The sequence below is a fragment of the Ovis aries genome, chromosome 1 (assembly GCF_016772045.2).
Source record: "Ovis aries strain OAR_USU_Benz2616 breed Rambouillet chromosome 1, ARS-UI_Ramb_v3.0, whole genome shotgun sequence".
NCBI lineage: Eukaryota > Metazoa > Chordata > Mammalia > Artiodactyla > Bovidae > Ovis > Ovis aries.
Window position 1 is genome coordinate 242,862,629 of NC_056054.1, and position 21,821 is coordinate 242,884,449.

General features: G+C 38.2%; 1 protein-coding gene across 4 annotated transcripts in view; it reads left to right on the plus strand.

Annotated features, from left to right (window-relative positions):
- Positions 1-21,619, plus strand: part of PLSCR4 (phospholipid scramblase 4) — a 42,180-nt gene extending 20,561 nt beyond the window's left edge. For 3 of the 4 annotated variants that reach the window (XM_060405560.1, XM_004003278.6, XM_060405565.1), the window contains exons 2-9: positions 59-86; positions 578-688; positions 7,058-7,293; positions 12,043-12,085; positions 12,972-13,198; positions 16,259-16,420; positions 18,482-18,640; positions 19,595-21,619. In XM_060405560.1, coding sequence (XP_060261543.1) covers positions 80-86; positions 578-688; positions 7,058-7,293; positions 12,043-12,085; positions 12,972-13,198; positions 16,259-16,420; positions 18,482-18,640; positions 19,595-19,651 — 1,002 coding nt within the window. In that variant the 5' untranslated portion in view covers positions 59-79 and the 3' untranslated portion in view covers positions 19,652-21,619. The remainder of the gene's footprint in view (positions 1-58; positions 87-577; positions 689-7,057; positions 7,294-12,042; positions 12,086-12,971; positions 13,199-16,258; positions 16,421-18,481; positions 18,641-19,594) is intronic. The other variant, XM_060405567.1, reaches the window with a different exon arrangement.
- The last annotated feature ends 202 nt before the right edge of the window (positions 21,620-21,821 follow it).

The window sequence follows — 21,821 nt, forward strand, 5'->3', positions numbered from 1 at the left end:
TAATAATAGTAACTAAATATATAAGGTAAAAGTTATTTTTTTGTTTGTTTGTTTTCAGGTTTGATTGGAATTCTTCAAAATGTCTGGTAAGTTTTTGTGAATACATTTTAATATGCTGTATTTTCAATTGTGAATTGTATGATTCCTTTCCTTAAAAAGTTAGAGTCTATTTCCTTTTGAAGTTACTTATTCGTGTTTAATATTTGAAGAATTTATATACATATATACATTTATTTATTCATTTATATATATGAACATTCTTATTTATCTTTGACAGAAAAGGATTAAAAGGGATTTAGAGTGGCATATAGGTAATGAAAAAAGTCTCCGCTTGTACGTGGGGGCAAATTAGGTAAAGGAAAAATGCAGGTGGGAAAGTAAGTCAGCAAAGAGAGGTGATAGTTAAAAATATATTTATAGGTTGATATCTAATATATATACTGAGTTGCTTTTTATAAGAAATGAGTATATTTAATATTGGTCATATTCATTGATACATACCAACAGAAAAAATGAATATTCTCTGATCATATTATCATTCCATTGCAAATCATGTACTACCTTTCTCACCCCTAAGATATAGTCCCCACAGCTCCTAAGCAACCTGCAGATGAAACAGAGAATCAAATAAAGTCACCTGATCCAAGGCCTGGTGCCCCTCCTGAGTACAGTTCCAGTTTTGTACCAGGTAGGTTAAATATTTGAAAAGAATCTTTCCCCTCTCCAGAAAACCATCCTCATAGTTAAGATTTCTTTTTAAATTAACTAATTAATTGAATGATTCAATAATAAATATTTAATGCCTACAGGGGGCCAAGTAGTTTACTAGATGTTAATTAGAATCATATTCCTGTCTTCATAGGATTTATAGGCAACTTAGGAAGAAAATTGTACAAACATTGATGGCACTCTTTTTGCTTAAGAATGAAGAGAATGTTATAAGTGCACAAAGGCAGTAACTACCTCTGTGGGGGATTGGAGGGAAGCACTGAGGAAATCAAGTTTTACTGGCACAATGAGGAATTTCTCAATCAAAGGAAAGAACACTGTGTCCAAAAGCTCATGGTCATGATGGTCTGGTCCGAGGCATTCTTGGGACAAACGCCAGGAGAAGTGCAGAACAGTGGAGGCAAATGGCTTCAAGTTCTAATTAAGGAGCTTGTTTTTCTGCAAATATTTTTGTAAGTCTGAAAGCTCATACTGTATTCAGAGACTCAGGAAAATGGATGCTGATAAGTATGTGGGCAGTATGTAACTTTTAAAAAATTAAATAGTCTTTTGACTGAGGAAATAGTTTTAATCAGGATTATATTCAAATACATTTTGAAGATTTAGAAAATGATAAAGTGTAGTACTATTTCTTTTAATATATATTTAAGCATATGTTTTGAGATAGAAACAAGTGAGTTAGGCTATGGAAGAGCAGAAGAAACCCCGGTATCCATAGGATACTGGCAAGGGTGTTTGCTTGGCTCCAGACCCATGGAGCTCAGGTAGCCTTTGTCTCTGCAGTGCTTTCTGAAGTTAGGGCTTCCTTTTCCTCTTTCCCTCATGTATATGTGTGTTATGTGAATCTGAGCATACAGCCCCTGTATAACCCCTCATTACTGCTTAATACCTGCTAAATCTAAATTTTTGACAACCCTGGGTCATAATTTCACTGTATCTGACTGTTACTCTATATTTTACTTCAGTGGCTTTCAAATTATCTATATAATCTATCTTATATTCACCAGTTGCTCTATATCCAAGTACCTAGGTTATACTAGAACAGAAACTATACCATTTCTAAGAAGTAATTGTTGGCTATAAATCATGTTCTGTTCATCTGGGAAAGTGTCTGTCTGTTCCCTTCTGTATCAAAAAATTAGCAAGAGAGCAGGATACAGCCTTCAAGTTAAACGAGTAAGTAAGTTGAAAAATATTATGATGGAAAACATACGACTAATGAATTTTCAGTTATGAGAATCAGCAACAAAAATTTACTATGATCACCATCTAGTGGCTGAACGATATACTTATACTGATGCAAATTGTGTCCCCTTAATTCACATTCAGTTCAGTTCAGTTCAGTTCAGTCGCTCAGTCGTGTCCAACTCTTTGCGACCCCATGAATCGCAGCACGCCAGGCCTCCCTGTCCATCACCAACTCCTGGAGTTCACTCAGACTCACGTCCATCGAGTCAGTGATGCCATCCAGCCATCTCATCCTCTGTCGTCCCCTTCTCCTCCTGCCCTCAATCTCTCCCAGCATCAGGGTCTTTTCCAATGAGTCAACCCTTTGCATGAGGTGACCAAAGTATTAGAGTTTCAGCTTCAGCATCAGTCCTTCCAGTGAACACCCAGGACTGATCTTTAGGATGGAGTTAGGAACTGGAAATACTGTACTTGAAATACTTAGTTTTAATGAATTTCTTAAGGTTCAATTATATATTCTATTTGCATTATATTACTGGATATTTATTCCACTGAAAATAAAGTAAAAAAGTATAATAATAGTCAAAATGACTAAGAAAATACAAATTCCATAAAACAGTATTTCTCACACTAGTAGTGGTAGGACAATGCTCCATAACAAAGTTATACAAAGTTAAACATGTTTTATTGTGTTGTGTTTTCTTGCAGAACAATCAGAACTTTTAAGAGCAGTTTTAAAGGTTAAAAGGGAGTATAAAACGTATACCGTTTCCCACACATATTATGCTCTTCTCTTAACATCTCAGAATAATGTATTCTTATAAAATTAATCATTTGATTATGTACATTTTTATATCTTTTTAGAAATATAGTCTCTATACTCTATAGAATAGCACCATAATCTAAATTGTAATTTTCTTACTAATTTATTGATATTCAGATTTTGTTCCATGAGATACTTTTATCCTAAGATTACATGGTTAATACCACAATAATTAATCAACTCAATAAAATGATATAACAATTAGTATTTTTGAGATAGTTTGTATGACATTGTTGTTTTTTAATAATAGTTCTAAAGAGGAGAGAGATATCCAATATTTAGTCCAGTTTGGGTACTCTTGAACACAATTCGTAAAGAAATTAAAAGTATTTCATTGGCCAAAAAATTTGTTCAGTTTTAAGTACAAATAAAAGGCATATTTTTCATTTTCACCAAGAACTTTATTGAACAGTATATTCCCTAACTAAATGAACTTTTTGGCCAACCCAATACGTTCTTTACAACAAACTGAATTTTCTCCATTTTTCTAAAGACGTTAGCTCTTTTTTCTCACTTAGCTCTAATTTGACATTGTTTCTAGTTGCCATTATTTTCCTTTAGTCTCTCCTGAGTCTGTCTCTATCACGAGCTCTGTGTAAACTACACTTAGAAACTGGTATTCCCAGAAGTCCTTGGTCTGATTCCCTGTCCAGCCCCTGGCTGCACCGGCCTGTTCACTCTCTCATCTCTTCCATTTACTTGTCCTTTTACACTCTCTTTAGTAATCTTGGGAATATCTCATGGTTTCATTTGCTTTTAACCACTTATGAATCCCTTTGTTGTTTAGTTGCTAAGTTGTATCTGACTCTTGTGACTCTGTAGCCCATCAGGCTCCTCTGTCCATGGGATTTCCTATCCAAGAATACTGGAGTGGGTTGCCATATCCTTTTTTAGGGAATTGAACCAGGGATTGAACCCCTGTCTCCTGCAATGCGTGCGGATTCTTTACCACTGAGCCACCAGGGAAGCCCTAGGAATCCTTCCACTCCCACCCAAATCAGTCTCCTCTGCCCTAAACTTATATTTCCACCTGCCTGTAGACCACTTGCCCTTAGTGACCTGGGATCTCAAACTCAAGTGATCCTCAATACATCTTTGGCATCTTGTTCCTAAACACAATATTCTTTCTCTACACTGGACTCCTGCAGTCAGAAACTTGAGACCCTTTCCTCATATCATTTGTTACCAAGACAATATGTCTCTTTAATGTCGATCATTGTTTTTCCACTTTCTACTCCTTTCATCATAATTAAATTTCCTTACCTCCCATCTAGACTCCTTCAGGCACCTCCTGCCTCATCCAACCTTCCTATTCATAAAGGCTCTAAATGTAGAACTGGTCATTCCAGTGTGCATGTTATCAGCATAAAGTCCTTTGCACAGAGTAGAGGTCTTTCATCATCATCCCTTCTTCCCCACCTTCCTTTCTGCTTTGTTTGCTAAATCTTCACACATGGCCTTTACCCATGTGGTACTGAGATTTCCCTGTGCAGCTGCTCATTTTGTACCTGTTCTGTCTAACACCTTCCCCACTCATGAAGGTGCTAACTGGGTCTCATGTGTCAGCACTTACATCGTAGGATATCTCCTCTGCCTCAGTTCCTTGCCCCTCCTCTTTAATCCCTTCATCCACTATGCGTCTACCTATGTGAGTGTTATAGACCTAGGTCCTTGGACTATTTAATCGATAGAAATTGATAAGACATGAGATGAGAGATTCAAACAGGGCTTACTGAGGCTCATGCTACAGCAGGAGGGAGTGAGAACAAGTAACAGGAGCCAAGTAGTTAAGCTAGTTCCTTAAATGGAGTGAGGGAAGGGGTGAATCAGTGGATTGGACAGGAAGCATAGCTTAGGTGGTCTGCCTACCCCCTTGGCTGTGCTGTGTGCAGAAATCATGGGCAGCATTCTGCTTTTGCATATATAAGGTCATATTTCCTTATGGTATATTTTAGTTTCTGTAAGGTTTTAGTAATAGCCCCATTTTCATTCCTGATTTTAATAATTGAAGTCTATTTTTTTCCCTTGGTTAGTGTGGCTTAAGGTTTCTCAGTTTGTTGATCTTTTAAAAGAACCTACTTTTGGTTTTGTTGATTTTGTCTATTTTTATTTTTTCATTTCTTTCTCTTCTATTTCAGCCTTTATCATTTCCTCCTGATGGCTTTGAGTTTGATTTATTTCTAAGGTGGAAAGTTGGGTTACTGCTTCTAGATATTTCTTTCTTTCTTTCTTTTTGGCTCCAAGGGTCTTTGTCGCTCCCCTTGGGCTTTCTCTAGTTGCAGCTATTCTTTTTTGTGGTGTGCGGGCATCTCATTATGGTGGCTTCTTTTAACGCAGAGTACAGGCTTTAGGGCACGCAGGCTTTCAATAATTGTGGCCAATGAGCTTAGTCACTCCAAGGCGTGTGGAATCTTCCTAGAGCAGAAAACAAACCCATTTCTCCTGCATTGTTCTTAACCACTGGACCACCAGGGAAGTCTAAGATATTTCTTTTTTAATGTAGGTGTTTAAAAATTCAAATTGCCCTCTAAGCACTGTTTCAGCTACATCCCATAAGCTTTGGTATATTATGTTTTTGTTTTATTCATCTCAAATTATTTTCTAATTTCCCTCATGTTTTTTTTTATCCCTTTGATAATTTAGGAGTACATTATTTTATTTCCTCATATTTGTGATTTCCCAAATTTCCTTCTGTTATTATTGATATTTGGTTTTACTCTGTTGTAATAGAGTATATTTTGTTTGGATTTCAGATGTCTTAAATTTATTGAGACTTGTCTTATGGCCCAGCCAATAGGTCTGTCTTTGAGAAGGTTCTGTGTGCATTTGAGAAGAATGTTTTAAGGTTTATTGCTGGGTCAAGTGTTCTATACATTCTGTTATGTCTAGTTTCATTTGTAGTGTTTCATTTGTAGTGTTTCATACTTCTGTTTCCTTTTTGATCTCCTGCTCAGGTATTCTACCCATTATTGTGAATGGGTTATTGCAATCTCTAACTATTGTTTGTTGAATTGCCTATTTCACTTTATATTTGTCAGTTTTTGCTTGATATATTTTGAAACTCTGTTTTTAGGTATATATAATTGTTACGTCTTCTTGACAGAGTGCCACGTCTGTTATTATAAAATATACTCTTGCCTGGAAAATCCCATGTGCGGCAGAGCCTGGTAGGCTGCAGTCCATGGGGTCACTAAGAGTCTAACACGGCTGAGCGACTTCACTTTCACTTTTCACTTTCATGCATTGGAGAAGGAAATGGCAGCCCACTCCAGTACTCTTGCCTGGAGAATCCCAGGGATGGGGGAGCCTGGTTGGCTTCCATCTATGGGATCGCACAGAGTCGGACATGACTGAAGTGACTTAGCAGCAGCAGCAGCTATTGTTTTCATCTTAAAATATATTTTATCTGACATGAGTATGATTATTTCACTAATTTTTATTAATGAAGTACTAATACATGCTACAACATTGATGAACCTTAAAAATATGCCACAAAGAGCAACCAGGTACGAAGGCTATGTGTTACATGATTTTAAATATATGAAATGTCCAGTTTAGGCAAATCTGTGGAGGTAGTAGTTTCCAGGGCCTGGGAGAAAGGTGGGGAATGATTGGTAATTGGTATAGGATTTTTTAGGGGGTGATGAAACTATTCTGGAGTTAGATAGTAGTCTTTAAAACAACTGCTTTGACATTAAGTAGACCTTACTATCTTTCTGACCTTAAACAATTTGTGTATGTACGTAGTTGCTCAGTTGTGTGACTCTTTGGAACCCCATAGACTGCAACCCGCCAGGCTACCTCTGTCCTTGGGGATTCTCGAGGCAAGAATACTGTAGTGGACTGCCATGCCCTCCTCCAAGGGATCTTCCCAACCCGGGGATTGATCCCAGGTCTCCCTCATTGCAGGCATATTTTTACCATCTGAGCCACCAGAGAAGACCTTAAACAATAGTAGCAATACACATAGTAGGAAGAACTTTACCATTCTGATTATATGCTAGGCCTTACATTAATCTTCCTACTAAGGAAACTAATGCATAAAGGCTAGCATGTTAACTTGATATTTCAACCTGACTTCTATGCCTCTGAAATGGGAATAATTACTTCATAAGATTTAAGAGGATTAAATGAGTTAAGGTATAAATCCCCTTAGTGCATTTTGGTACATTCTATATACTCATAAAATGGAACACCTTCTTATTTTTAAGTGGAGGTTGTGTGATGCATATCATTTCCATGTAAAAAGTCATGCTGACACCACCATATATTGTAGCGTTCATAATGTATAATTCTTCCATTTGTTTTTGAATGCAGGGCCTCCTGGACCAGCTATCCCTCTACCTGCAGGCTACCCAGGAGGCTTGCCTATGGGATACTATGGTCCACATCAGCCCAGTACCTTCCCCCTGTACATGCAGACTGGAAGTATCTGCCCCATCCAATACCAGCCTGGAAAATATCCTGCACCACAACTTTCTGCTCCAGTAGTATGGATGCCAGTGCCAACTCCCATACCACACTGTCCTCCGGGTCTGGAATGCCTAGCCCAGGTACTCCACACAAATCCAAATTGTTTTCTTACAAAGTATGACTAGGGATACAAGAAGAAGAGACTAGATAGAGTACATAAAGGTGATGGGTCAGAGATGACAGATGTTTAATTTGTGTGACTATAGGAATGGTGATGATAATTTCAGGAATGGGAATGGGGAAAAAAGAAGATAGGGATTTTTCTGGTGGTATGAATATGACTTTCCTGAAGGGTGTATGCTGAATTTTAAGACATTCACAATGTCCTGTTGAACACAATTTAAAAAATAGGAATAGGGATAGTAGAAAGTCTATGAAGATGTTAATTAGGTTGCCATTTGTTTAGAAGTAAAGGGTGAACAACAAGAAAAGCAATGTTACAAAGAACAGAGGGCAGTGAGTGAATCACTCGGTGCCTTCAGTTCAGTTCAGTCGCTCAGTCGTGTCCAACTCTTTGCGACCCCGTGAATTGCAGCACACCAGGCCTCCCTGTCCATCACCATCTCCCGGAGTTCACGCAGACTCAACGTTCATCGAGTCCGTGATGCCATCCAGCCATCTCATCCTCGGTTGTCCCCTTCTCCTCCTGCCCCCAATCCCTCCCAGCATCAGAGTCTTTTCCAATGAGTCAGCTCTTTACATGAGGTGGCCAAAGTACTGGAGCTTCAGCTTTAGCATCATTCCTTCCATGAAATCCCAGGGCTGATCTCCTTCAGAATGGACTGGTTGGATCTCCTTGCAGTCCAAGGGACTCTCAAGAGTCTTCTCCAACACCATAGTTCAAAAGCATCAATTCTTCAGCGCTCAGCCTTCCTCACAGTCCAACTCTCACATCCATACATGACCAATGGAAAACCATAGCCTTGACTAGATGGACCTTAGTCGGCAAAGTAATATCTCTGCTTTTGAATATACTATCTAAGTTGGTCATAACTTTTTTTCCGAGGAGTAAGCGTCTTTTAATTTCATGGCTGCAGTCACCATCTGCAGTGATTTTGGAGCCCAAAAAAATAAAGTCTGACACTGTTTCCACTGTTTACCCATCTATTTCCCATGAAGTGATTTAGGCCTTTGCTTTTTCTCACTATCCATAGTTTTCATCAACCAATCCTGCCTCCTCCCAAAGCATACAATGTAAATAAAAATAGAAGCCAGGCAAGAATATTGTCCATAGCTGGGAAAGGTGAAGGCAAAAGGAGAAGGGGATGGCAAAGGATGAGATGGTTATATAGCATCACCAACTCAATGGACATGAATTTGAGCAAACTCTGGGAGACAGTGGAGGACAGGGGAGCCTGGCAGTCCATGGAGTCTCAAGGAGTCAGACACAACTTAGCAACCAAACAACAATAACAAGGATATTGTTTCAGGCCAAGTTCCAGAGAACCCCTTTTTACAACATAGAGACTCCCTAATTTTCATTTATATGGACATTTTAGGATCCGGACAACTATTTCAGAAGCTGGAGCAATATGCCAACATGTTTGTGTACTGAATGGTGTTGTTTCAAAACCCATGTCAGAAACAAAAATGTTGCTAAAGAAAATAAGATAAACCTAGTATTGTAAATACCTTAGAAACTACTAAATTATGATCATGTTTAGAAAAAGCAAATGTTTAAATACCCTAAAAGCAAGGGACTTGCCCATTCAATACTTGTCTCCCCACATAGTCAACCAAATGTTCATTGGCACTGACATGTTTCTCTTTTTGACTTTATATACTGACTGTTAATCCTGTGCATTGAAAACCATTGTTACAAAGTTATAGTGTTGATCTTGAAAGTAAAACCGTTAGATCAGGAAAATTTGGATTTTACATAAACCAAAAACTTTATTATTGTTTGACAAAATATTGATGAAATACAGAGCCTTCAGGTAAAGTGCTAGAATAATTGCTATATTATTTTGGAAGCTTATAAAATGCTTATAAGTTAATCAGGTTTTAAAAGTTTATTTTTTCATAAACTTTAATATTTTCTAAAAACAGAAAATTTCCTTAGAAATCTAATATCTGATGTCATTTCTTTTTAAAAATGTATAGCTTTAATATTGTTCATTCAAATATTAAAAATTTTTCTTAATTTCTTCTATTACTTTGAATGAAGGTAAATGAACATATTTTATGAATACCATTTTCCCTTTTAGGAGTGTTTTTAGTTTAAAAAAATGTAAAAGAAACAAACAGGTTTACAGCCAGACAACCTGGCTTTTTATTCTAGCTCTGCACCCTCCTCATTCTACCTTGAGTAACTTTTCTAACCTCTTGGTGCTTGAATTTCATCATCTATCAGTTCAGTCGCTCAGTCATGTCCAACTCTTTGCGACCCCATGAATTGCAGCACACCAGGCCTCCCTGTCCATCACCAATTCCCAGAGTTCACTCAGACTCACGTCCATCGAGTCAGTGATGCCATCCAGCCATCTCATCCTCGGTCGTCCCCTTCTCCTCCTGTCCCCAATCCCTCCCAGCATCAGAGTCTTTTCCAATGAGTCAACTCTTCGCATCAGGTGTCCAAAGTACTGGAGTTTCAGCTTCAGCATCATTCCCTCCAAAAGAAATCCCAGGGCTGATCTCCTTCAGAATGGACTGGTTGGATCTCCTTGCAGTCCAAGGGACTCTCATCTCCAACACCACAGTTCAGAAGCATCAATTCTTCGGCACTCAGCCTTCTTCACAGTCCAGTCCTCACATCCATACATGACCACTGGATAAACCATAGCCTTGACTAGACAGACCTTTGTTGGCAAAGTAATGTCTCTGCTTTTCAATATGCTATCTAGGTTGGTCATAACTTTTCTAAGGAGTAAGCGTCTTTTAATTTCATAGCTGCAGTCACCATCTGCAGTGGTATATATTCATCATCTATAAAATACTACTAATGATACCTGTGCAACTGGGTTGTTAGGAGAATTTTTAACGGGATAAAGTTTATAATATGCCTGATATTTCTGGCACAAGGACCCACCAAGTAGATGATAACCTGTGCAGATGTTAATACTTGAAACACCTTATGTATATGCATGGAAGACATAGAGCCAAGCATCCAGACATTTTCTTTTATCTAGTTTTCTTTCTCACTCTCTTTTTTTTTTGCACCGCTTGAAGGCATGTGGGATCTTAGTTTCCTGACTAGGGACTGAACCTTTGCCCTCTGCAGTGGAAGCTTGGAGTCTTAACCCCTGGACCTCCAGGGAAGTCCCTATCCTAGTTTTTTGCTATCTCATGTGCTAATTACATGAATCATTATCAGGACTATCCTGACACTTTAACATCCAGGGCATCAGGTTTACATTATTTCTAGACACTGGATTGGCGAGTGACTCCACACTTGGTTAGTACTGCTTCTTAAAACTATATTCGATAAACTCCATTCACATCAACAGGCATCATTTCTTTGGCATATTTTGCTCAGCAGTGGAAGCTCTTACCAAGCGGTGAATACTTTTACTTTTTAGTTATAGATATTAGAAAGCCCCTAGAGTTTTTCAAAGGGATTGTTAAGCAATCCCTGAGTGGCCACATTTGATAAACTTTGATAATTTTATAAGACATGTTTAGACTCTAACCTGATTGAGTTTTTATAAAGAAAAATTTTTTAGTCAAATAAAGATTGTATCCTCTCTATACCCTCCTGTAGTTGATCACGCCACAAGACTTTTGTGTCTGTTTACATTATTTTAAATTTTGCTTATTACTACATTAATGTGGTGTTCATTAATTATTCAACAAGTAGTTGGTGAAATACGGCATTTCAGGCTATTTTCTGGACTCATGGATTAGGAATGATCTGATAATCTAAGTGGGGGCGACGGAGGATGAGATGGTTGGGTGGCATCACTGATTCAATGGACATGAGTTTGAGCAAACTCCAAGAGATAGTGAAGGACAGGGAAGCCTAGCGTGCTTCAGTCCACTGGGTCGCAGAGTCGAACACACCTTAGTGACTGAACAGCAACAAGAATTATCTAAGTTATCTAAAATTACAGATGATTAGTCTGTCTTTAAGGGGGTTTCTTTTCTGCTAGAATGTTCTCAAGTATAACAGATGATGGGCCAGTCAAACTGTTTATCTTTACAATGACCCTTAAGTTAAAGGAAGAAGTTGATGTAATGGTATGCCCAACGTCCATTTTCAAGGGATCAGATCCCTAAATGTTTCCTCTCCTTTGCCCTATTCCTAATCACATACTTCCAGCTCTTTGGGTCCTCCCCTGTTAAAGCTGCACTAGGGAAGCAGCAGCTCAAGTGAATGGAAGTTGGTGTATTAACCTCTTTCAGAGGTGGCTGTGATGACTGGACATTCCTGTGGAAGATCCAGCCTGCCAACTTCACACTCTCTAAGTCAGTGAGAAAATTGGCTTCTCTATGGCTCGTCTGTGTTAAACTGTCCTGAACTTTCTGACACCTCCACTCTATAGGTGACATGATGGATGCTAGGAGCAATTGATGTCAGCACAGCTTATTCTAGATGTTGTTACAGGAGCAGGAAAATAATTTTATAATATTTTAAACAAATGTTTCAGTATTTTTTGGTGGAACTGAAGGAGAGTGTTCTTTTTGGATAGCTCTGTTAATAACCACCTGATCAGGTGCTGATAGGCTAACTTCACTTCATATGTTTTTCATTCCATTCAGTTTCAAAAAGATGTTTTTACATCCATTGATATGTTTTAGCCTCTGTCTCATTCAGTTTTTTCTAATACTGTTTTAATTTATTTCTGTTATTTCTTTCTGTCCTAATTAATTGCTTTGTTCTATCCCAACAGTTGGACAACATACACGTTCTTCAACATTTTGAACCCCTGGAAAGTATGTATAATTCTGTAGTGTCCAGTAATATTTGAATCAGGTGAAAATTTTCATTATCCAACATCTAGTTCCTTAGTTATATTGATCATTTTTAGTGTTTCAAAGAGAAAAGACTATTTTCTATTGCCCTATCTTCAAAAAAGTAACAAAGGGACTTATTTGTGTAATTTTGTCTATTTACACATCATACCTAAGACTTCAAAAGGACTTACATTTTATTTGGTCGAACGTCCTATCCTTTATCTGTCTCAACTCCTCCATATTCACTTTTCATGGACAAGGAAAGAAGAAGCCAAGAGATTATGAGTTAGCGAAGGGCACCCTAGTCGAGAAGCTATAATTAGTCTCAATCTGCTGAGTTCTAAGTCCATGCTATGGAAGTAAGAAGAAATCAAGGTAAACACAATGCCTATTCTCCCAAATTTCCTGAACCTCACTGTATAAGATATACACATTCATTTCATTCACTTGACCACTACATGGAGCCTTTAACTTTTCTTGGTTGGTTTTCTTATTTACAACTAGTGATGACCCTAATCATCTCAGCATATCTCATGACTGATTCATTCATTTGTGGTCCAGTGGATAATTTCATTGAAATAGTTTTATAATTAAAGTTTTCTGAATTCAAATACTCCATGAGTATCATTTCCAGTGTTTGCTTCTATGCAGAAAAGTTTACACTGAACTTCTTAAAATAAATGTTTCAAATTTTCAAAATAACTTACATACTTTTAGGACAGATGAATAATCATTGCATATTTTTCATTAGAAAATTTTTAAAAAGCTGTTTTGTTTTAGGCCCCTGTCAAATACTACAGAAGGACTTCATGAGGCCCATTTTAACTGCTTCTAAAATAAGAAATCTCTCTCATCTTATTTTTAGTGATAACAGGTTTTGAAACTAATAATAGATACGATATTAAAAACAACACGGGCCAGATGGTTTACTTTGTGACTGAAGACACAGATGACTACACCAGGAATGCTTACCGGACATTGAGGCCCTTCGTGCTCCGGGTCATGGACTGTATGGGCCGAGAAGTCATGACAATGCAAAGACCTTTCAGATGTACCTGCTGCTGCTTCTGTTGCCCCTCTGCCAGGCAAGAGGTAAGGGGACAGATGAGACAGAGGTCTCATCCATTGTTTTTTCCTGATCCAACTCTTCACTGCACAGTTGTGCTCCTTCCAAAGCCACACAGGAGGGGACTTTCATGGCACAGTCAGAATGGAAGCTGGGGGGAGGAAGGAAGCCAAATGCCAAATAATCCTACCTATGGAAAATCACCAAGGCAGTTTTCTGGTGGGTTCATGTCTTTGGGTGCTCGAGCACAAATTAAGATTATTATGAAGTGACTTAACATACATGCAGTCAGTGTTTGAAATTCTATCAGTTGTTATCTATTGAATTAGAAATTAGCAATTCCACAGACTATAGCCTGGCAGGCTCCTCTATCCATGGGATTCTCCAAGCTATAATGCTGGAGCGGGTTGCCATGGCCTCCTCCTGTGGAACTTCTTAACCCAGGGCTCGAACCCTCCTCTCTTATATCTCCTTCCTGCATTTGCAGGCAGAAAGGCCATTACCTACAACACATTTATCTAAATGTACCTGCTGCTGCTGCTAAGTTGCTTCAGTCGTGTCCGACTCTGTGCGACCCCATAGACGGCAGCCCACCAGACTCCCCCGTCCCTGGGATTCTCCAGGCAAGAACACTGGAGTGGGTTGCCATTTCCTTCTCCAATGCATGAAAGTGAAAAGTGAAAGTGAAGTCACTCAGTTGTGTCCGACCCTTAGCAACCCCATGGACTGCACATGCTCCTCCGTCCATGGGATTTTCCAGGCAAGAGTACTGGAGTGGGTTGCCATTGCCTTCTCCATCTAAATGTACCTATATATCCCCAAATAAGATCATGCTAAATATAGACACACATCTAGAATCAGAAGGCACTCCAGACACTTTTCCTCTACCCATTATATCTACACCTTGTTACAGATAAAGTGAAAGTGAAAGTGAAGTCGCTCAGTCATGTCCGACTCTTAGCAACCCCATGGACTGCAGCCTACCAGGCTCTTCTGTCCATGGGATTGTCTAGGCAAGAGTACTGGAGTGGGTTGCCGTTTCCTTCTCCAGGGAACTTCCCGACCCAGGGATCGAACCCAGGTCTCCCACATTGTAGGCAGACACTTTACCGTCTGAGCCACTGGGGTGACTCAAAAAAAGAATAATTGTTTTGGTGGTGTTACAAAAAAAAAAATTTTGGGGGGGGGGATGGTGTTACATTTGGTAGATGGTGGAACTAGAAGGCAAATGTGTCAAGTTACACTTTGGTTGTTCTTCTATAATCCACGCTACCCTAGGAAAATTGTTTACTACAAGGAAAAGAAAAGCAGTTTTAGAGAGTGATCCAAGAGAATTTGAATTTCAAATACGCCACTGACTTAAAACTGGGCAATTTACTTAACCCAGTGGTCCCCAAACATTTTGGCACCAGAGACCAGTTTCATGGAAGAGAGTTTTTCCATGGCCTGGGGCAGGGGGATGGTTTGGAGATCATTTTCATAAGGAGTTCACAACCTTAGATCCCTAGCGTGTGCAGTTCACAGTAGGGTTCACGATTCTGTGAGAATCTGATGCCACCACTGATCTGACAGGAGGTGGAGCTCAGGCAGTAATGCAAGTGATGGGAAGCAAGCAGCTGTAAATACAGATATGCCTGCCACTCACTGCCATGTGGCCCAGTTCCTAACAGGCAACAGACTGGTACCAGTCCATGGCCTGGAGATTGGGGACCCCTGATTTAGCCTGTTTGAGCCTCAGTGTTCCTAATACATGAACTGGACAGAACAATATCTCTTAGGTTTATTGAGATTTTAATTTTATGTTAAGTACCAGCCTTTGCAATAGAATTAACTTATAGCCCTTTCTGTGCCTTGATTTATTCACCTATAAAATGGATATATTAATAGTACTATCTCATAGGATGATTATTTTGAGGATCATGTAGTAAATAAATGTCAACTGTGTTACCACGTATGTGTGGGCTTAGTCACTTCAGTTGTATCTGACTCTTTGCAACCCCATGGACTATAGCCTGCCAGGCTCCTCTGTCCATGGGATTTTCCAAGCAAGAATACTGGAGTGGGTTACCATGCTCTCCTCCAGGGGATATTCTTGACCCAGAGATTGAACCTGTGTCTTCTGAAGCTCATGCATTGCAGGTGGAGTCTTTACCACTGAGCCACGGGGAAGTCCTATGTTAGCACGGTGCCTGGCAAATAGTATAGCACTCAGTGAATATTAGCAATTGTCATATAGCTTACTCCTTTGTCACTATTGTCTTTGTAACAACTGTCATATTTGAGACGAATCTCCACCTCATCCTATACTTGCATGCACATTCTGTTGTCTTCACAGCATTTAATTTTCAGAATGGCTCATTCCCTTAAGTTTCCTATTATAATTGTCATGTCTGAGGTGTCAATCTAAGAAGCTAGCATGTTACTTTTTTGTGGATTGTGCCACAAGACATGAGAGCCCTAGATCAGAGACAAACAACTTTATTATAGCCCAGTAAGCAACATGAGGGGCTTCTCTGGTGCCTCAGATGGTAAAGAATCTGCCTGCCAATGCAGGAAATGAGTGTTTGATCCCTGGGTTGGGAAGATCCCCAGGAGAAAGAAACAGCAACCTAATCCAGTATTTTGTCTGGAAAATCCCACGGACAGAGGAGTCTGGCAGGCCTCCAGTACCTAGGGTTGCAAAGAGTCGGATAGCAACCAAACCACCATTACCAAGCAGCATGAGCTCCAGCACATGTGCATCGGTTCCCTCCTCCCCACATTCTACAGAGATGACTCAGAGGATCCCAAGTAGATGCTCCATATACAGCTGAGGGATATAGAGCCTAGAAAACTGACCATTTTATAACTAGCAGTAATTTTGTCCTGAAGGGAACATGGCCTCATCTCTCAAAGCTGTTCTCTGACATACTACCCTAAGAAATAGCCCAGGGAAAATGGAAGACTCTATACCAATGACAGTTTCCCTCGTTCTGGAAAGAATTAAGAACACATCTAGTGTGTGTGTGTGTGTGTGTGTGTGTGTGTGTGTGTGTGTGTGTTAATATGGCATATTCACCCACCTCTGTCCCTGCTTCATTTGGCAGCTGGAGGTGCAGTGTCCTCCCGGCGTCACCATTGGCTTTGTAGCCGAACACTGGAACCTGTGCAGGGCAGTGTACAGCCTCCAAAATGAGAAGAAAGAAGATATGATGGGAGTACTTGGGCCATGTTCCACCTATGGCTGTGGTTCAGATTCTGTTTTTGAGGTAAACAAATATAAACATGTTTCTATAATTTTTTTTCTACATGTACTAATAGGCCCCAGAATGATCTGGATTTAGATTATTTGTGTGTGTGTGTGTGTGAATGAATAGTGTGAGGAAAGAGTTAACTAACAGGTTGACATCAAGAAGTTTTCAAATTATTTTTAGGGGATTGCTTAATGCTTTCCACAAATCTTTTTTATGATTTCCATGTTAAATGAAAATAAGAAGAAACCATTTAAAATATTAAACTTGAGACTAAATAGCCTGACCTAATGCGTTCATTTTATTCTTGGCTGTTTTTCAGTAACCATTTTACCAAGGATTTCCAATCAGAATATAGGTCCTAGCAATGAAGAGGCCCCCACATACCACAGAACAAATAGAGCATCCCTGAAGCTGTGCAAGATAGAAGCCTGCTGCATCCTCAAAACACAATACAATGCTCATAACATGCATAAAACTTATAGTGGATTATAACGTTTTCTGGAAAAAGAAAAATCCTTCTGTTTTGCCTTTATCTCAATGGCTACAGAATGGTATCTCTAAGGTGAAAGTCACTGTCATGTCTGACTCTTTGTGATCCCATGGACTGTACAGTCCATGGAATTTTCCAGGCCAGAATACTGGAGTGGGTAGCCTTTCCCTTCTCCAGGGGATCTTCCCAAGCCAGGAGTTGAACCCAAGTCTCCAGCATTGCAGGTGGATTCTTTATCAGCTGAGCCCTAAGGGATTTTAATGATATCTTACTACCCTACAGTTCTGACAAAGGAGATTCCTGGGCTCCTTAAAGCGTTCTTCCTAATGCTTTGGAATTCAACAAGACTCATAATCTAAAATTGCTCTTTCAAATATTTTCTATGACACCCAATAAACTTCCCTTAGTTCTTGTTTTACATAACTGTATTGTCAACCATTATTTATTTATTAAAAGACCATTGTACATAAGTAGAAAATGAGGATAAGCCAGATTGTGAGGGCAGGGTGTTTGGATCATTCTAATCACCAAAAAGTGGTATTTGTGTGTTTTCCTTGTGGCAAGTGCCAGAATCTCCCTTTTAGAAGCTGAAGCTCTTTGAGATTCTGAGACTATATAAGAAGACAGGACTGGGACTTTCCTGGTGGTCCAGGTTAAGAATCTGCCGTGCAATGCAGGGGATTAGAGTTTGATCCCTGGTCAGGGAACTAAGATCCCACATACTACAGAGGAACTAAGTCCTTACACCACAAGTGCTGAGCCCATGGGCTACAAATAGAGTCTGTGCACCACAACAAAAGATCCCGTGTGCCACAACTAAGACCCGATGCAGCTAAATAAGTAAATAAATACTTTAAAGAAGAACACAGCACTCACAGAAGCCTGAGTGAATACATGGATTCTATGAAGTGCAGTGAAGTAGACCACCTTGGACTGTAGCCCACTAGGCTCTTCTGTTCAGGAATTCTATAGGCAGTGCTGGAGTGGTTTGCCATTCCCTCCTCCAGAGGCTGTTTCTGACCCAGAGATCAAACCCGGGTCTTCTGCAAGGGGGGAAGATTCTTTACCATCTGAGCCACCAGGGAAGCCCCAAATAAATAAATACTAGAGAAAAGAAGAAGAAGAGCACAGGACCTACAGAAGCCTGAGTGATTACATGGGTTTTGTGAAGTACAACAAAGCAGACCATCTTGCTTTTGTTAGCATATTTCCCTCCAGTGGAGAGACTCCCTCCCAATCCATAATTCCCACCCTTTACTTTAGGGAAAGAATTTCAAAATCAGTTTAAATCATACCTCCACTGAAAGGCTTTCCTAATAACTCAGTGGAGGATAAAGAAAGAACATGGGGCTCAAGAATTGTAAGATATTCCCCAGTTTGGTCATTAACCAGTTGCAGGACACTTAACTCTTCCTGGCCATAATTCCCTATTTGAAATTTTATTATTACTATATTCATTTCCTGCCCTATGCTTGTACTGAAAAACAGTGAAAGTGACCTCAGGGTGAACTGCTTATAAACAGGAGAATAAAGCATGCGTTTTAACACCTTTTAATCATCCTAAAGTCATATTCTTGTCTTTCTAGATCCTGTCCCTGGATGGTGTTTCCATTATTGGCAGTATCACTCGGAAGTGGAATGGTGTGTTATCAGCAATGAGCGATGCTGACCACTTTGAAATTCACTTCCCATTAGACCTGGATGTGACCATGAAAGCCATGATTTTTGGCGCTTGCTTCCTCATTGTAAGCCTTTTGCTGTTGAGCTGTTCTGAGAGATTTATTCTTTCTGATGAGAAGTAGCATATGTAGGAGAAAGGCAATAGGGTTTGAAACTGACTCTGCCACTTACTGGTTATGTCTTGTTCAGTTGCTAAGTCGTGTCCGACTCTTTGTGAGTTATATGTCTTGCAAAGTGTTTAACACTTGAAACCCTCAGTTTCCTTATTTGTAAAATGGAAATGAAATATGTATATATGTATATATATATATTCCAGGGTTATAAATATTAGCTATTATATTAGTAAAGGAGCCAGGACCATGCTTGAAAGATACTAAGCATCCACTCAATGTAATTGTCATCATTGCATGTTGCTTATTATTCTCACTACTTAAAGATGCCTATCCTTTGATTTGTTAATGAAATAAAATAAGTCTAAAGCTGATGTTCTTTCTCTTCACCTATTACCTCTTTGTCAACATACTCCTTGTTGTTGTACCATCCTATATTTATTAGGTACAATTCCTTTGCTGTATTTCTATTTGATTAATGGCTAATATTATTAAGTAAAGCATAGAAATAAAATTGGTAGCATTTGCCTTAAAATATCTATCTAACATATTGCAATTGATGTTTTTAACTTGTTTAATCCTTTTTAAATCATGTTCAGTATAGATTAACAAGTTTTTCTCATTTCAACAATGAAAATTTAGTTAATTGGTACCCCAAGTGGAAAGTTTATTGACTGCCCACAGTTTCAAATTTGCAATTGCTGTTCTTCCTATTAGGTTCTCTTCATGAAGATTTCACTAAAGGTTTCATGATTTATTCTTACCTGGAGTGAGAATATTACCTGTTGAGTTATAAAGAGTAACATTTTATACATTGCACTTAATTTCTTATGTACTGTCTTATTTGTATAATTATTTATCTATCTAATTTGATATTTATTATACATATAATTATTTTTCTAATTTCAGGACTTCATGTATTTTGAAAGCTCTCCACCACAACATTCAAACATTCATCATGATTGATGGAACCACGCATCAGCAATGATGATTAATTAAAGAAAAATTTAGAAAAGTTGCCTGGGCTCATAGTCAGCCCTCAACTATTCACAAATATATTTATCTGCTCTTGCAGATTAATGTTGTTGGACGTTAGCGTTGACAGGTAGGCTGAGAGTGTAAGTGGAAGAACACATCTAAACGTGTTTCAGTTGCGTATCTGTCTACTTGGTCAATGTGGAGTTTATCATGAAAAAACTATGACTCATTAACCAAGTCAATATATATATATGTGGTGAACTTGGAAACACTTTAAACATAAGAGAAAATGAATCCCAAAGCTCTTACACTAATTGATAGTAAAATTATGGTCTTTTAAGAGCAATCTTTGTTGAGATAGAGTCATGTAGGCTCTATCTCCAACCCTTTCCTCTCCATCATGTCCAGTTGCTGAAGACAAATTTGATTTCAGGTGAAAAGAATGATACACTTCATTATTAAAAACAAAAAGGAAGGCAGATAGAAATATTATGTTTTATTGCACCAAGAAAATTTTGCATGTGCAAATGTATGAGAAACTTGTTTTTCAAACTTATGAAAATTTCCATGGAAATTTTTATTTTATTACAAAATAAAGCATATTTTTCATATCATAAGGTTCTATTTCCCATGCTTCATTTACTAGCATGCACAGTCAGGAGCTGACTCCCTGTGAAGATAGGGTCAGCCTATCAGAAAAGAGGTGACCAGGGCCATGACCAGTCTGGATCTCTGAGCAATTTAGAGACATCAGTGCCCTTAAGAGAAGCTTTCATTTGATACATTTAACCTCTCTTGGCTATAGATGCCTTACATATGAAATAGGTTTGGTCAGATCTCTATGACTGCCTGTTAAACCTTTGTATCTCATTTGATATGACACAGAAGAGATGATTTTTTTTTCTCTTAAAAGAAGATCACTGATTTAAACCAGGCTGTTCAAACTGCAAAAGTTGGAGTTTCACTTTTAAATTTTGAAATGTGATATTCTGTGTAGCATTTTGTAAATGCAAAAACTGCAAAAGCAGATACTGTGTAATATTACTTTGCTGTTTTTTATTTAAATGATAAATGTGTATCTAGGAAAAGAAAGTGATAAAAGAGCAAACATGCTACTTCTCTGGGATCTATAGCTAATCAGTAAAGGTTATTTGGATGAACATAGTAAGCATAAAAATTGTACTTGTTTATATTAGCTAAAAGCATAGTGTATTAGTGAACACACTCTAATAAATCAACTTGCCTCTACTGCACTTTAGTTTCCTATTTGGACATGAACTGTGTTCTTTCAACACAACCAGTATATAGAATGGGATGTATTCTGCTGCTGCTTATTAAAAGAAGCAAGACTGAGTGTGCTTAAATATGAAATGAAAGCCTTTGCCCATTGAATTTCCTATTGAAGTTTGTATTGAAGTGAAAGAAAGGTGCCTCGTTTTTAAATTATATTCATGTTTTCATGATAAGTGTTGTTTTACCCAGTTTCTTGTAATGTTCATTTTTATATGCTACTGCTAGTTTTCTAAAAAAAAAAAATGTAAAATCTGCTGCTTTCTAAGATAACAATTTTATTTGGAAAGGTATTTGTAGTCTTAAATAGACAGATATATTATTTCATGTAATGATATATGAAATTTGATATAACAAGTGAGACAATAGTATTCAGAAAGTTTACTATATAAACATTTCATTTTTATTTGCTACATCCCTACATTCTAAGACCTGATGCTTAATACTAGGGAAAAATTAGTTTTAGCATGACATTTAAAATTTCTATTAAAAGGTTTTACAATAGGAACATGTCTCTTACAATTTTCTTCTTTAAAATAATATTATTTCTTATGTTTTAATACTACAGTTTATATTATAATTTTTATATTTCTTATATAAAAATATACAATATTTCATTGTGTAAAACTGATCAGACTGATTAATAAAACAAGCTCTTTTCTGAAATGTGTGTGTTTTCATGTTTCATCATATTGGTTTTGGCTTCTAAATAAACATAATATGGTTTATAGTAAAATACTGTTTTATTTTTGACTTGTGATTGAGTATTTGCAATAGACTGTTTGTATCCTCCCTCAACAAAATTTATGGGTTACCCAAATGTGATGGTGTTTGGAGTGGAGCCTTTAAGAGGTGAAAGGTCATGCAG